We start from the raw sequence: 17,533 nt of genomic DNA, 5'->3' as shown, positions 1-17,533 counted from the left end.
TGATGGGTATCTTTTTGCAAACTTGATTGAGATGTTCTTCCCAATTCAGTTGGCATCAATAAAAATTCCTAAAAGTTTGACACATTTATTTTGTATATCCTTAGACAAACATAACAGGACCTTTTGGGTTTGCTCTGGATTACAAACAAGGTTATTGAGTGTATAACAGTTTAATGCAGAATCAAATGTAAATATAAATACTGAAAACTGTTACCAATCACTTTTAAAATATTTTTTTATTCCCATAGTCTAGTTTTCAGGTTCAGCTTTAGATGGAGCAAGCTGAAGTTACACCTCTATTTTCATTATGTGATATTGGGTAGTGGCTCTATGACAGGAAGATAGGAAATACACTGATAAGTCAAAACATTAGGACCGCTGCCCATCGTGAGGTTGGATCCCAACTGGTGGTTTGCAAGGTACATGGCACGGTAACAAATGTATGAAAGTGGAGCAGACATAGACAGGAGTCACCCTAGCGAGTATGGGCTGCAAGTGGGGAATTCCATTGAGATAAGAAACTTTGACAAAGGGCAGATTGTTATTCACAGGTTCTACATAATGAGTATCTCAAAACAGGTGAATCTGATTTAATGTTCACGTACTTCTGTCGTGAGCATCTATGGAAAGAGGTAGAAAGACAGTGAAACTACCACCAGGCACTAAGTGGTTGCATGTCCATGTCTCTTCACAGAATGTGGGGTTCGGAGGCTTGTCTGCTCTGTAATGCAGGACAAATGGTGATATGTGGCGTCTCTCCTGGAAGAGCACAACGCTGGTGCACGCACAAGTGTTTTGGAGCACACTGTTCATCGTACATAGTTGAACATGTAGCTCCGCAGCAAATCACCCCTATGTGTTCATATGCTGAAACAATGATACGATTGCAGTAGGCACAGAACCATCGGGATTCAACCTTTAGTCAAGGGAAACTTGTCAGACCTTCAGGAGAATCCCATTTTTGCTACACTGGCTTGATGGTCATCCCCACAAACTTCGTCATCAAAGTGAACAGCGACTTGAAATGTGCAGCCTGCTATGGATGCAGGCTGGTGGGAGCAGTATTAAGCTATGGGAGACGTTCTCTTGCTCTTGCATGGGACTTGTGGTAGTAATTGAAGAGACACTGACAGTTGCAAACCACCTGTATCCCATCATGCTTGTTGTCTTCCCCAATGGCAATTTCATCTTTCAGCAGTGTAATTTTCTGTGTCTTGGAGCCAGAACTGTGCTACGTAGTTTGAGGAGCATTATAGTGAACTCACATTGATGTCTCAGTGACCAAATTTGCCAATGTAATGCCAATGGAGCTCATCTGGGTCACTATCGTATGCAATCACTGAGTACACAGATCAGCGGCCTGTTATTTACACGAGTTGCATGACTTGTGCATAAACATTCAATGCCACATACCTCCAGAAACCTACCAACAAACTGTTGGATTCCTGATAACACAGAATCAGCGATGTATTTCATTCCAAAGACGGACAAACAAGCTATTAAGCAGGCGGTTATAATGTTTTGGCTCGTCAGTGTATGTTGACATATTGCTGAGAGTGATAGCGGTGCATGGCAAGTTCTGTTGAGTTTTCTGCATGTGAGGTAGCAGATTTACACACATTGCTACTGTCAAGTTGTAACTGATGGAATGTTTACTTTCTGTAAAACAAGACAATTGTCATGATTGCTCTTGGTCATGGGAGAAATTAGTACTACGATCCAGCATTGCCTGCTTAATTCTAAAGGCATGCCATTTTTGTTTTCAGTACGGTTTCTGAAATCTTATGACTAACAAGTGCTTTTGCCAGTATTTGAGACAGAAACCATGAGCTTTGTGAAATTATTTCCTATTGTGTACTTATATTTGTGTATGTTGCATTTTTAAATTCCCTGCATATATTTTTCCCATGCTTATTCGTCTTTTCTTTCTTCTTGCTAATGTCTGTGGAAGGCTGGTCTGAAAAGAACTGGACAAATGAAGTGGACATGTCTTGAATCTGAAATTGGACTGTGAAATGTGATGTCAGTACAAGATGTCAGTGACTGATTATAGAGCTTCATGCAGCTTTAAAACATTGAATCTCTCTGACAGTTATACTGTCATCTGCTCCTACAGTTTATGTACATGCATTGTGCACTTTGACAGCTTTCATTTGTTGCTTTGTTTGAAATACTTCTGATTTTAAACCAGGCATATTCGGCTTATACATGCTTCTTTCAGAGGTGAATGTCTTGTCTTGTTGTTTATGACCCACTGTCCTTCTGAACAAATACATGTTGTGATGGTTTGTGACACCATTGCATATTTCAAGAAACTTAATTTTTTCCAGATTACTAGTAATTGGACTGTGGCTATTACATTGGGGTATTTTTAAAGTGGTGCATTTCCTCTAACACAGTGCCAGAAATGCAGTGCAAAGGAACGACCATTGGCTTGTGTTCCCATGTCCGTCTGAGTCACAATCCTCACTCATACTCAGTTGACAGTATTGCTGGACTGGTGGATTCTTGGCTTTACTGTGTTGTTTAATCTGCTGTTTTATCTGTGCACTTTTTAAGTTTATTACTGTATTCTGTTTAAAATTAAAGTTGCTGTATAGTTATAAACAATTTATTAAGTTATGACTAAGAAGTGTACAAGTCAGAAAAGGAAATGCGTTGTGTGCACACATGAACAGAAACTACGTGTTCTACCAAGACCTGACAGAAACAAGTCATGTACTAAATCAGCCTCTGAAATCTGTGTTGGAGTGACAACCATTGAACTGGTAAAAGAACCAAAAGTGGTGACCATGAATTGTCATTGATTGTAATTGACAAATCTAAGAAAACAAGAGCCTTGAAAAACATAAACATGCCAGCACTTTCTGTTTATTACAAAGCTGAAAAGGTGTTTGGATGAATGGTAATTTGTTAGAAGAACAGATTTTGAATGCATTTGTTCTAGCTGTTGAAACATACTTGAAATCAAAAAACCTATCACTCTGCACATTTGTATTCCTAGACAATACCTCAAGCCACTTCAACAGGGTGACATAAAATCTATGTTTTTGCCCCTCCCCGTTTCCCCTTTGACTTAGGTAATCCAACCAATGGATCAGGGAGTTATTGACTGGTTAAAAAATGATTTTACAGCAGGAAATACATCAGCACATTGTTGAAGAGAACAGAAGGGTAATTGTAATCTTTTTGAAGCCTTAACATGTGCATTGAGGTGCTAAGTCATGGGACAGCAATATGCATATATTCAGATGACAGTAGTATCGCATACACAAGGTATGAAAGGGAAGCGCATTGGCAGAGCTGTTATTTTTACTCAGGTGATTAATATGAAAAGGTTTCTGGCGTGATTATGGCCTCACAATGATTGTTAACAGACTTTGGACACAGAATTGTAATTGGAGCTACTTTATGTGATCAAAAGTATCCGGACACCTGGCTGAAAATGACTTAAAAGTTTGTGGCACCCTCCATCGGTAATCCTGGAATTCGCTATGATGTTGGCCCACCCTTCCACTCTCTCAGGCATACGTTCAGTTAGATGCTGGAAGGTATCTTGGGGAATGGCAGCCCATTCGTCACTGAGTGCTGCACTGAGGAGATGTACCGATGTCGGTCAGTGAGGCCTAGCACGAAGTCGGCATTCCAAAACATCCCAAAGGTGTTGTATAGGATTCAGGTCAGGACTCTATGCAGACCAGTCCATTACAGGCATGTTATTAGCATGTAACCACTCCGCCACAGGCCTTGCATTATGAACGGGTGGTTGATTGTGTTGAAAGATGCAGTCGCCATCCTTGAATTGCTCTTCCACAGTGGGAAGCAAGAAGGTGCTTAAAACATCAATGTAGGCCCGTGCTGTGATAGTGCCACGCAAAACAACAAGGGGTGCAAGCCCCCTCCATGAAAAACACGACCACACCATAATACCACAGCCTCCGAATTTTACTGTTGACACTGCACACACTGGCAGATGACTTCCCTGCCATTGGCAGATGACTTCCCTGCCATCGGATCACCACATTGTGAACCGTTATTCATCACTCCACACAATGTTTTTCCACTTTGCAATCGTCCAGTATTTACACTCCTTACACCAAGCGAGGCATCGTTTGGCATTTACCAGCGTGATGTGTGACTTATGAGTAGCTGCTCGACCATGAAATCTAAGTTTTCTCACCTCCCGCCTAACTGTCGTAGTACTTGCAGTGGATCCTGATGCAGTTTGAAATTAATGTGTGATGATTTGGATAAACGTCTGCCTATCACACATTATGACCCTCTTCAACTGTCGGCACTCTCTGACGAGATCGGCCTGTATCCTTTTGTGCTGTATGTGTCCCTTGATGTTTCCACTTCACTATCAGATCAGAAATAGTGGACCTAGGGATGTTTAGGTGTGTGGAAATGTCGCTTACAGACATACGACCTAAGTGACACCCAATCACTTGACCACATTCAAAGACCACGAGTTCTGCGGAGCGCCCTGCCCTGCTCTACCATGATGTCTAATGACTACTGAGGTTGCTGATATGTAGTACCTGGTAGAGATGGGCAAAACTGTTCTTTTCAGAGATTGGATCAGAACTGTTCACTCCCTGAAATGAATTAGCTCTTTTTCATGACTCACCACTCATTTACAATAGAAAATAAGTGGAAGGCACATTGCCCTTTAAACTTGGTTTATTCCAGTACTATACCTGTATTTTGATCTTATTTGATCCTATTTTAAGTAACACAGATAATGAGTAAGAATTTTGTATTGTTTATTGAAATTTCCACGATATGACAAAGTTTTTGATTATTGATTTATTTTGCACTATCGTGGTTTTTTGGGTGATCGGAAAATGTTGTAACTTGAGATTTACATTAACAATATATTTGGCTATAATGTATTAAAATTTCATTAACCTCATACAAATACATCGCAAGCCATATATTTTTAAAGTGAACGTTTCCTTCCGAAGACGCCTAAAATCGCAAAATCCGTACCAGAATAAAAAAAATATATAAATTTGACTGTAAAACGAAAGTGCTGCATATAGCCTTACGCAGAATAAAACAAGGAAGATATTGGTGTATCACATTTTGCGATACGTTTATCGGTTCGCTCGTAATTAAAGCATAAATTCGAGTGTCCATAATAAAAATCCTATAGTAAGAGGAGTCATCAGGAACCTAATCTAATCAGTTTAAACAAATAAAAATAAAATAAAAACAATTGATGTATACATAACATAATAATGTTATGAATATAATAGAGGGAAACATTCCACGTGGGAAAAATAGACACAGGAAGAGCTGATGGTCTTCGCCATGGTCCAGGAGTAGCATCTTTGCCTAGTAATCAAAATATCCTCAGCTTAAGAAGTCACCCAAAGTCTGGCCTTGTAAAAGAGGGCAGGGGAGTGACAGAGGTTCAGGGCACTCTCTTGCCCTTGGGTGGGAAACTGCTCCTAAAAGGTGGAAGAATCAGCAATTATCAATGGCATTAGGATGTAGAAGACAGTGGAAACTACTGCATTAAGATACAGTGTTTATCCGCAGGATATGTGGCCTATACTTGGAAAGTGTCATGATGATCTTTCCATTGGTAAAAAATTCCTGACTAGTCTTCCACTCAAATCTCCAGGAGAGGACTACCAAGGAGAAGGTGACGATGAGGAAAAGATCAAATAAGGAAATGATAATGTTCTATGATTCACGCTGTGAAATGTCAGCATTTTGAATGTGGTAGGGAAGCTAGAAAATCTGAAAAGGGAAATGCAAAGGCTCAATCTAGATATAATGTAGGCCAATGAAGTGAAATGGAAAGAACATAAGGATTTTTGATCAGTTGAGTATAGAGTAAGGAATTAGAGAGGAGAAAGGCTAGTTGAGCTTTACAATAAATTTGAGTTTGTAATAGTGAATACTCTGTTCAAGAATCACAGGAGGGGGAGGTATACTTGGAAAAAGCAGGGAGATATGAGAAGATTTCAGTTAGATTGCATCATGTTCTGGAAGAAATTGCGAAATCAGATATTGAATCATAAGACACACCCAGGAGTATGTATAGACTGAGATCATAATTTAGTAATGATGAAGAGCTGGCTGAAATGTAAGAGATTAGTTAGGAAGAAAAAATGTGCAAAGACGTGAGATTCAGAAATACTAAGGAATGAAAAGCTATGCTTGAAGTTCTCTGATGCTATAGATGCTGCAATAATGAATAAAATTTAAAGTAAGGGGAGTAACATAGAGTCCAGTAGGAATTCCACTGTTAAATGCAGAGGAGATAGCAGATTGGTGGAAAGAGTACGTTGAAGGCCTCTATTGGGGGAAGATTTGTCTAATGTAATAGAAGAAGAAACAGGAGGCTACATAGAAGAGATGGAGGATATAATATTAGTCAGAATTTAAAAGATCTTTGGAAGACTTAAGATCAAATAAAGTAGAAGGGATAGATAACATTACATTGGAATTTCTAAAATCATTGAGAGAAATGGCAACAAAATGACTATTCATGTTGGCTTGTGGAATGTATGAGACTGGTGATGTACCACAAGACTTTTGGAAAAACATCATTCACACAATTACAAAGATAACAAGAACTGACAAGTGCAAGAATTATTGCACTACCAGCTTAATAGCTCATGCACCCAAGTTGCTGAAAAGAGTAATGTACAGAAGACTGGAAAAGAAAATTGAGAATCTGCCAGATGATGATCAATTTGGCTTTAGGGAAGTTTTGAAGGCACCAGAGAGGCAGATGTGACATTGCAGTTGATAATGGAAGCAAGACTGAAGAAAACTTAAGACACGTTCATAGGATCTGTCGACTTGGAAAAAGCGTTCGACAGTGTGAAGTGGTGCAAGATGTTTGAAACTCTGAGAAAAGCAAGGATAAGCGATATGGAAAGACAGATAATATACAATACGTACAAGAATAAAGAGGGAACAGTAACAGTGAGAGAAGGGTGTAAGACAGAGATGTAGTCTTTTGTGCAATCTATACATCAAAGAAACAACGATGGAAATAAGAGAGATTCTAGTGCAGGATTAAAATTCAGATAAAAGGATATCAGTGATAAAATTTCTTGATTACATTGCTGTACTCAGTGAAAGTTAAGCAGAATTACAGGATCTGAATGAAATAAAGAGTCTAATGTGTTCAGAATATAAATTGAAGGTAAAACAAAGAAAGACAAAAGTAATGAGAAGTAGCAGAACATCAGAATTATGGATAATGTAGTAGATGAAGTCAAGGAATTCTGCTGTCTAGACAGCAAAATAACCCTTAAGGCGATGGAGCAAGGAGGACATAAAAAGCAGACTGGCACTGGCAAAAAGGACATTCCTGGCCGAGAGAAATCTATAAATATCAAATGTAGGCCTTAATTTGAAGAGGAAATTTCTAAGAATGTACATATGCACACAATATTGAATGAATGGACTTTGGGAAAACTGGAACAGAAGAGAATCGAAGCGTTTTGATATGTAGTGCTACAGAAGAATGTTGAAAATTAGATGGACAGATAAGATAGGGAATGTTTAAGTTCTCCACAGAATCGGAAGGAGAGGAATATAGGGGTAACACTGACAAGAAGAATGGGCAGGATGATGGGACACCTGTTAGGACATAAGGGAATAACTTCCATGGTACTAGAGGGAGCTCATGTTCACAAACAACATTGTCATGTTACTGGGATGCAATTGTTCAAGATTGTTTTGAAGAACATTTTGGGACAATTCGAGCGAATGGTTTGGCAACCCAAATTGCCCTACGTGTATCGCATCAAAGATTTATGGGGCATAATTGAGAGGTCAGTTGATGCACATCATCCTGCACCAGCAGCTCTTCCGCAATTGCGGACGACTATAGAGCAGCCTGGATCAGTATTTCTGCAAGGCCTTCCAGTGACTTGCTGAGTCCATGCCACATAAAGTTGCTGCATTAAACTGGGCAGGAGGAGGCCCGACACAATATTGAGAGGGATCCCATGACTTTTTGTCATCTCCGTGTAATATTTAATTTACACAGTTGGTCAAGCTCAGGAAAAACTTTAATTCTGTTGTGGAGTTGTTCACTACAGTGGGCAGATGCTAATGTCACATCTTAGGCATTTTTAATCTCTCCTGCCAAATGCACACAGGGCACAGCACCAGTAGGGAGTATCAGCAGGAGCAGACCATGTGCATTTGCAGCCTCTGAACTATTATAAACACCAAAGAAGTGACATTAACAGCTGTCCGCTGCACCAGGGGGTTAAGGAAATGACTTGACAGAAATCATGGATAAGGTATCCTAGCCTAAACCAAGAGCAAGAATGTCCAAAAACTAACGAATCTGGCAATGCAGATTTAGTCACCAATTTGCAAGTCATTGATCCTCCTTTGCAACAATACTCGTATAATTTTGAGCAAGAGGAGTTAGATGATGAAGAGAATGAAGAACACAAAAAGATCAGCCACTATACAGCAAAGGATATTTGGAACAACAGCCAACTGACACAGCTACGGACATATTGCGGGCAAACAAGTGGCATAATGCAGCCAATGTCAAGGTTTAAGAAAGTGGAACAAAAAACATTTATTTCTTCAAATAGATTTCCAGTATCCAAAAATCTCTGTTTCCCCTTCTCTCTATTTAAAATGTGGTGGTTAATAGAGGTTCTACTGTGTTAACAAATTGTCTGTGTTCCTGGATGAAACAGTACATAAAAAAAGGAAAGACAACCACTCACTTTTAGTGGACTAATGCGTGGTACATACCCATGTAACAAAAAACAGATTTCCCTAACTTAGGGCTCTGGCAGTTTTTCTAGCAAAAGTATACATAATCTCACACACACAGACTCACAGACACCCAAATACATCCTCCCACAGTGGCATTTGTGTGTATGTGTACAGTTGCTATAAAAAGAACCAGAGCTTGAAACCTATTGAGAACCACTCTCTGTTTTTTTGTGTGTGTGTGTGTGTGTGTGTGTGTGTGTGTGTGTGTGTGTGTGTGCGTGTGCGTGTGCGCGCGCGCGCGCGCCACATAGCAGCTGGCTGTTGGTGAGAGATTGTTTTTCACTTATTTTACTTCACAAAAGATCCAACTAGGAAGTGCCCCCCCCCCCCCCCCCCCCCCCCTACACACACACGAATCAAATGGAAACCCAATAATGGTTGCATAGTAAACTGGAACTTGCAATGCCAGGAATGATATGTTTGATTTAAATGAACAGTATACCACAGTATACGTCCAGGAGTACATAGACATGTTTTCTATTTTTAGACTGTATATTTTCTGTTATAGAAATTTGGTATGGGGTGAACAACACATGGGGTGCAGTCAAAACCTCTATATGTTGTGTCATGGAATAAAAGTGTTCCTGGGATGTATTCCAGGAGTATCTCCCACAAGGCAGTTTCTATGGAGTTTAAAAAGCATGAACAACAGGTCCTGGAGGACTATGACGAATTAGTCTGCCTCCATAGCTGAGTGTTAATTGTGGATGACTGCAGTGTTGTAGGGACGGGTTCGATTCTTGGCCAGGGTGGAGAATTTTTCGTCTCAGGAATGGGATGTTGTGTTGTCCTTATCATCATTGACTTTCAAGTCACTGAGGTGGCGTCAAACCAAAGGGACTTGCACTAGGCAGCTGAACAACCGTATGTAGAGTCTCCAGCCAGAAATGCCATACTATCATTTCATTTTTTTGCTGAATGAGTTGCGACCACCACATATATTACATGTACGTATGCATGACTGAAAAAAGTGATCTCAGGCTTTCAACTGTGTTCAAGGGTTATACAAGGTGCTGAAAAACAGTTTCACCAAAAGTGTAGGGCAGAAAGACAATATCAAATAAATGAACTTGGGAATAGGAACTAGGAGTCACAACTGAATATTTACAGCACTATGCCAGCATGAAAACTGCGGTCAGTTTGAACACTTGCTGCGACATACTTACGTTAATTAACTGGTGGCCAGTCTGTGTACAATAGCATACTCATTTTTCATTTAGTTTGACCTTTTTATTACATATTGAAACATGAACATGTGATTGTTTTCATTTTTAAAGAAGTACTGTATGGTACATCAGCTAAGTATGATGCGCATGGGGGGGGGGGGGTGATGCTTCAATTTTTTCTTTTTCTCGTTGTAATGAATGATTAGTCCAGGTAATTTTGTTCACATGTGCCTTTTCTGTGAACTACATTTCATTTTGAGCAAAGACATCCATATGTCAGATTTCAATTACATTCCTTCGAAAAGATGCATCTGTGACCCTTATTTCATACACGCAGATTCCGTTTTTGATGCTGTCTTTCATTTCTACTCTTTTGTTTTTCTGCACCCTGTACATCGAAAAGGTTTAAACTGAATGTTCATGAATATGGGGCTGAAACTCCAAGAAGAGTTTATCAGTATCCGATATATTTATATGGATGAATATCAGGCAGTTGGGCAACTCAGGGAATCGGTGGTATAGTCATGCTTTGAAGAATACTTAAACATTTTTGTCTATGTGCTGCGCATTATCATGCTAACTATGGCATGTGTAGTAGGCACTGATACATTTCTGATGTGATGACTGCTGTTCAGATATCATCCGTCTGTTGCATCCAGTAGTAGCACCTCAAGCCAAAAGAGCTTGTGTTTGTCCATTGTTCTGCTTAAAATATGCATTGCAGAAATGGAAAGTGTTACATCATGAGCACCAATTTGGTATTTATCAATCTTTGTAGAAACACTCATCACACAATGGCATTAAAGGATTAAACTTTCTTAGCATTTGGAATTGATGTCCATGTTCAACATTAGTATGTGGTGTGACCCCATGAGCATAAATATCCTCTCGTATTCATTGTGCTTGGAAACAAACACTCTCCAAATATCATACCATTCCATATACAGCAAGCACACAGCCTCTTGTCAGCGATTACCTGATCAGTCTTGTTGTTATATCCAATAGCTCCCCATCACACCATAATTTCAGGAGTTGGAGAATTAAGGATCTCGAAAATTGCTACTTCATGTGACCTCTCACTAAGTCATCACAGTGGCATCGATTGGGCGCCACAGACACAAATGAGACTCGCTGCTGAACCTCACAGAGTGCTACTCAGTGCCCTAGTTGAGCGTGGTTTACCACATGCAAGTGTCTGTTGTTAGTGGTATTGTGTCAGTGGTAAATGAAGCATGCCAACTCCAGATCTTAACCCAGCTTCCAATAATCTATTCCTGACAGTTTATGGCAGAGATGCCAACTATTGTGAATCGGTCATAATAATTATGAATTTCCTTCAGTAATTGTGACTGTATGAGTGGCATGGCAAAAATTATGATTTTTTTCAGTTTTGTATTGATTTACAAGTTTAAGCGTATAAAGTACTCAAAAGGATGCACGAGAGAAAATTATTCTTTACAATTTGAATTCTCAACAATATTTCTTTTCACATTTTTGTTAAATGGTACTTGCCCTTTTCTGCCCCTCTTAGAATTTTGATTAAACCGAATACCATGTATGGTGTATGATTTCACTCATCGTAATGTGTAACCAGGTATGAAGTAGTATATGTTGTGCAGTTGTTCTCTATACTATTCACAGTGACTCTTCCTGGCGAGTTCCAGTGCAGGTGTCTTTGTTTCGTTGTGATAACACATTGGAGTCGAGCTCTCTTCAGTGAATTGTGTGTGTGTGTGTGTATGTGTGTGTGTGTGTGTGAGAGAGAGAGAGAGAGAGAGAGAGAGAGAGAGAGAGAGAGAGAGAGATGTACTAGCAAGCTTTTATTGCATTTGTCGTAAACAGATTAACGTAGAAAGCTCTTCTACTGCATACTAAGCATGTATCGAGGAAATATGTTTGAAAGATTCTGAAATATACAATGAAGTGATTTCTGGTGCAGCAAAAATGTGTGTGGTGACACTGCTAAGAGGGAGGAGTACTCCAAAGCATGGCCCTGTTTACTGCACTCCTCTAAAGTGATTCACATGTGTTTTGTAGTTGCTTGAAGAGACTACTGCCGCAAATACGTTGCTAGCAAAATTCATTCAGATACAATAAAACTGAGGACACAAACAAGAATTTAACAATTTTTATGCAATCCTTGGAAAATGAAAATTTGAAAACAACTGCAGAGTTATTATTTACAGCATTCTTGTTGAGCACAACTTTCCTTTAGTATGCAGTGATCATGTAAGATGTTTGTTCAAGAAAATGGTTCTTGATTCAAAAATAGCCTTCAAGTGCGGTTGTGTGAGAACAAAAACAGGAGCACTAGTTAAATGTGTGGCTTCTACAACTGAGGGAAGGGTAATGAAGTTAATGAAGTCCTAGCACTTTGCCCTGGCAACAGACGGCAGTAATGATGTGAATGATAAAAAGCTCTACCGAGTAGTTCTGTTGCTTTTTGACACCAAAACTATGCAGATTTCAACTTTAATGCTCTTAGTCTGAGAAACCAATGACAATAGAGGCAAAAGAAAATTAACTGTTTTGGATAATGAACTGAAGAAGAGGGAGAGTCATTGGGATAACTGTGTAGGTTTCACATGTGACAGTGAAAGTACTATGGCTAGTATTTCCAAAGGTGTAAGTTCCTTTATTTCTAAAGAAAATACTAATACTCACCAGCAAGTCTGTGCTTCTCATCGTGTGCACTTAGCTCTATTAAAGGGCTTTAATGGTCTTGTAAATATTAATATTGATCAATTTTTAACTGACATTTGTTATTACTTGCTAAAGAGTTCAGAGAGGCAAAATGCTTTGAAGATATGCCAGTGAGTCTTTGGTGAAAAGCCACGCAAAATATTGAAGTAAGATTCTACTAGGTGATTGTCTCTGCTACGGTGCATATTGAGGGTCTTAGAACAGTGGACCCTTTGAAAGTGTTCTTCTGTAAATCATATTCTGAATTCAAAATGTCTGTAGATTAAAGCACAGTTTTTGTAGGTTAAGGCACAGTTTGAAAGTCCATCTACTAAGCTTCATCTTTTGTTTCTCAGCTCTGTTCTTCCAGTTCTCAACTTGTCAAATTCTTAAATGTATTCCTCCATCAAGAGACCCCACTTATGAATAAGCTTCCTTCATAATTAAATAATCTTTCCAATGATTTTATTGTTTACTTTGAGAGAGATTCATCAGTTCCAGATTTTGATAGTAATTTGCTTCATGTGATATTTGGTCTGTTAAGGCACAGAAAAGCGACTGAGTTGGTCATTGGGGGCAAATATGAGGGCTTACAGTAAGTAAGTTTCTCTAGACAAAACTACACTGAAAAATTTTTATTCCAATGTCAGATTGCTCCACACAAATACATAAAAGTACATTGGCAGCAAATAGCCAGGTAAAGAAAAGTTTATTCAGGACGTTCTATCATCGGGAGAAATAGAATCTTTGGAAACAGAGTGCAGTTGTTAACCAATCTGAAGCATTCTCTTTTGAAAAGAATGAGAGGACTGACAGAATTTGGAATGACATTTCAAAACTCACTCTTCCATTTAAAAAAAATGGCCCTTTAACATCTCCTTCAGAGTTGTAGTGCAGGTCTGAGACTACATCAAACCCTAGCAGTTACTTAAAAAAAAAAAAAAAAAAAAAAAAAAAAAGAAAAGAAAGGAAAAATGGGGTCTCCTTGTATATCAGTCATTGAATATACTCCATTTGTTTCAGTTGTGTGTTGGTTTTACAGTAATGTCTGATTTAGTGACACATCAAAATATCCTGCCACTCTTCCCTTCCCACCTGCACTATCTGACACATTATTCATTCACTTTCTTACAAATTGGCATCTCTGTTAATGGTGGCATTTTGTCACTAGCCTCTGCCAAGATTTCAGCTGTTGTCATTCATCTATTTGTCAGACCTAATCAAACAATCCAACAACCTTCTCATGAAGTCTTTAAGGAAGGACCCATGCTTAATCTTCCTGCCACACTGTTATCCTGAGTCCATCTTGTCACCACTTATTCTGTAGTCGTTACACTACAGCCAACTGTCTCTTTTACCTACCTATATGACGCTCCCATATCCATCGTGCCAATAATTTAAAGTCCTACAGATGGTGATAAGCTGCCCGCCCATTCATGTCCACTGGGCATGCTGTGTTGCGATCTTCACCTTAAAAGTTCCAGTAACAATAGATACACGCAACATCTATCATGTACTCACAACATACTTTATCTGTAGGAATTTTTTGTGTAGTGAAAATAAGCTGCATAAGATTGAAATTTTCATCAGCATATACTACAGATGTGGAGATACTAGAGTATAATTTTTTTGTGTTTGGACAAGTAGTTAATGGAATAATACTTTCATTTACATCATTATAGGTTTCCAGATTGTAATCACTCTGACAAGTCTTGTATATATTTGTGATGCCAAGAACGTCTTATGTATATGATGCCATCATTGTTGAGTAGGTTGAAGTGGAACTCACCATTAAACGCAATATTTTGGCACCCTCATGTCCATTCCAATCTGAGATATTTGTAGTTTCTGGATATTATAGGCCAACTAGGTGGTATGTGTGTCAGAAGTTCAGCACACAGCAGATAGCATCAAATCATCAGGGCAAGTAAGTCTACAATAATTCCTGTGCTACAACATTGAGTCAGCAGTGTGTACAAACCCAGTGTCTGTTACAGCTATGTGGACAAGAGAGCTGTCATCTTATGTTGTTGTCATATTCTGTGGCCAAGTACCTGCATATCACTGCTGTCAATTGGTACAACATTTGATTTGCTGTCATTGCGTCTTTCTCTCTGATTTTATTCATGTTTGCCTAATATTCTGTCCTACACATCATCTCTATTTGGGTCCATTCAAACATTTGTATTTAAATTATGTAATAATTATTATGTGCAGATTAACATGCGGATGATGACATAAAAAACACTATTGGACACCAGTTGTATAAATATATATCCCTTTAAGACCCAGTGATTTTGTAGGTTGCATAAAATAGTGTTGTCATTATGGAATGAGAACTGAATTGATGTTTGCATATTACTTTTTAAGTAATTTATATTTTTATGCATTTATTTATTTGTTTTGTCTCTAGCTTCATTATATCAATTTGAACTTCTTTGTTTCAACAGGTGTCAGTGAGCTCTGAACTGTACACCTTTATTCATGAGCTGTGGCTTCAGAATGCTCCTATTGGTGAGCTGTATTAAATGTAGTATTGTTATAAAATATTATAGAATGAGGAAGTTCATGTGTAAATATGTTAAAATTGTAACCAAGGGCAATGATGATTTTTGGTAACATACTGCACAAAGTTACTATACTAAGATATTGCTCAGGCATGGTATCGGAACTATAAATAGTACAGAATGTTATTTTTAAACACTTCCTTTCATACTCTATACTGAAGAAAGTTTTAGCTGAGGCAGTCATATTTACCAGAAACAAATTAGAAAGATAGATTTAAACTTCAGTTTTGGGGAAGCTTCTCCAGATGATTGCTAAATGTCAGTGTCTGCATCATTTTGGGCAAATGCTTTTGGAGAGCACACGACATTGCTTTTCAATCTTTTGCTTCTGTCTGCATAGGTGCTTTGTGTAATTTGGTCTAAGGAGAGAGTAGTGCAACATTTGTTGAGCACTTGGAAAAAGATCTTGCTGATCAGAGTAGTTATCATCATTGATCATGTATTTTACAGAGCTTTAATCACATAGATGGTGAATAAAGTTCTCTTAATTTTTGCTTAGATCATAAGTTGAGAGAGAGAGGTAAACTATCTCATCTGAGCTTCTGTCATACTACTTAGTATTTTAGCTCGGAGTTCTTGCCTAGGAAACAAGCTGTTTGCTTATGAGTTGTAATGAACAACTGCATTGAACTGTGAAATGGTAATGTGAACCGACACACCTGATTATAATAAAAACTGCCAACTGTTATTATATTCAGCACAGATACTTAGATGAGCAAAACCTTAGTCATATCTGACACTTTTTTCCTTGGACATCAACACTGTTAGCAAACCTCTGTTAAGAAACATTTATTATGTACACTGTAAATTACCATTTAAATAAGTCATCCTGTAGGTAATAAACACATACAAAAAACAATCATGTGAGCACTTGGGCACAAATGTGTTTCTGTCTAAACTGTGTTAATACAAGTTTTAATTTTTTGTAAATTTTAAATGTTGCATTGTATACTTTTAGAGAAATGACATATTTTGTAAGATAAGTTTTTAGGACATCTGTTCTTGTAATTTTGGGCTGTGATGTGTGTAAAAACATTTCTTAAGTATTACATTTTTGTTTTTTATGTAGTTTAACTCTTTTTTTAACATTATGCAAAGGATACATTGCTGCTTGCCACAAACCTGAGGCATCAAGCTGCAGACATATTCAATGAACAGAAAGCTAAAATATTTATGTTTTCAGACAAATTCTTTCTTCTGAAGTAGAAAACTGACACACAAGTACAATTCACAAAAACATGGCCACTTCCTCTGGGCACTGAGGTACCTGAGGCAGTGGCCATGTGTGAGTGTGAGTTGTACTTGTGTGACTGTGAGTTTTCTACTTCAGAAGAAGGATTATGTCTGAAAACGAAAATATTTCAGCATTCTATTTCATTGTGCCTGCCTGCAGCTCAATGCTTCCTGTACATTGTGAGTGGCAATCTATCATTTCCATCTTGTCATATTCCATCCTGGACCTTCCATGTTCTACTCTTTTTTCGTCATATGTGTATTTTCCAATATACTTCACTTTTTTGGTTGAATTACATAAGTATTAAATAACCTGTAAATTAATAAATGGTATGTTACTTATGGAATGTAACATTCTGACTGAGGATCTATTACAACAAAGACACAAACAGTTACTGCAAATCATTTACTGTAAATCATTGAAGGTTAATGTAGTTTTGGCGTAAGACATGTTGTAAGGTTTACATAATATGTATTGATTTGTATTGATTTTGTAAAAATGTTCAGTATATGTACCTTGTAAATTTATGGCAGAATATACAAATGTGATATTTTCTTTATATATTCCCTAGTTAATCTGTCCTTAGATAAAAAAGTTTGCCTTACTTCCCAAGATCAATCCTTCATCACTTCTTGAAGATATGGTGATGTATGTTGATGAGAGTTAAGAAGACAAGAAGATCGTATTGGTAGATAGTGGTCATGGGTGTGTGGACTGTCAAACAGGTGCAAAACTCTGTGAGAGATGCTGACAACATAAACAGTATTTTCAAGCCAAGTGCAGAGCTCAGTAATGTCACCTTTGATTTAAATTATTTGAGAAATATCTTGGCTGAGAATGCTCTTTGTACTAATATGAAATTGTGTTTCTTTATGAATGGTATGATATCTCCTGGATGAAATGATCCCTGAATTGTATTAATGCAGAACCTGGAAAAGCACTCGGGGAGAGGGCCGTTTGCCCAGGTTGTGACTCGTGTATTGTCTTGGACTTGATCACATCATATGTGACATAGTTTGTATCAGAATGCTTCTACTAAAGGGTCTGATTGCATGGCAAGCTGCCAAAAGCTTCTAGTCTCATGCATATCCGTGCTGTCACAGTGA

The 17,533-nt window shown here is 38.2% G+C and overlaps 1 protein-coding gene across 7 annotated transcripts in view; it reads left to right on the top strand.

Moving 5' to 3' along the window:
- The window catches only part of LOC126173535 (nicotinate phosphoribosyltransferase), a 132,557-nt gene extending 115,569 nt beyond the window's left edge, over positions 1–16,988 (top strand). For all 7 annotated transcript variants that reach the window (XM_049920964.1, XM_049920963.1, XM_049920967.1 and 4 more), the window contains exon 13: positions 15,077–16,988. In XM_049920964.1, coding sequence (XP_049776921.1) covers positions 15,077–15,154 — 78 coding nt within the window. In that variant the 3' untranslated portion in view covers positions 15,155–16,988. The remainder of the gene's footprint in view (positions 1–15,076) is intronic.
- Positions 16,989–17,533: the final 545 nt, after the last annotated feature.

Source organism: Schistocerca cancellata, chromosome 1 (assembly GCF_023864275.1).
Source record: "Schistocerca cancellata isolate TAMUIC-IGC-003103 chromosome 1, iqSchCanc2.1, whole genome shotgun sequence".
NCBI classification, from domain to species: Eukaryota; Metazoa; Arthropoda; class Insecta; order Orthoptera; family Acrididae; genus Schistocerca; species Schistocerca cancellata.
This window is presented reverse-complemented; position numbering and strand designations above follow the sequence as displayed.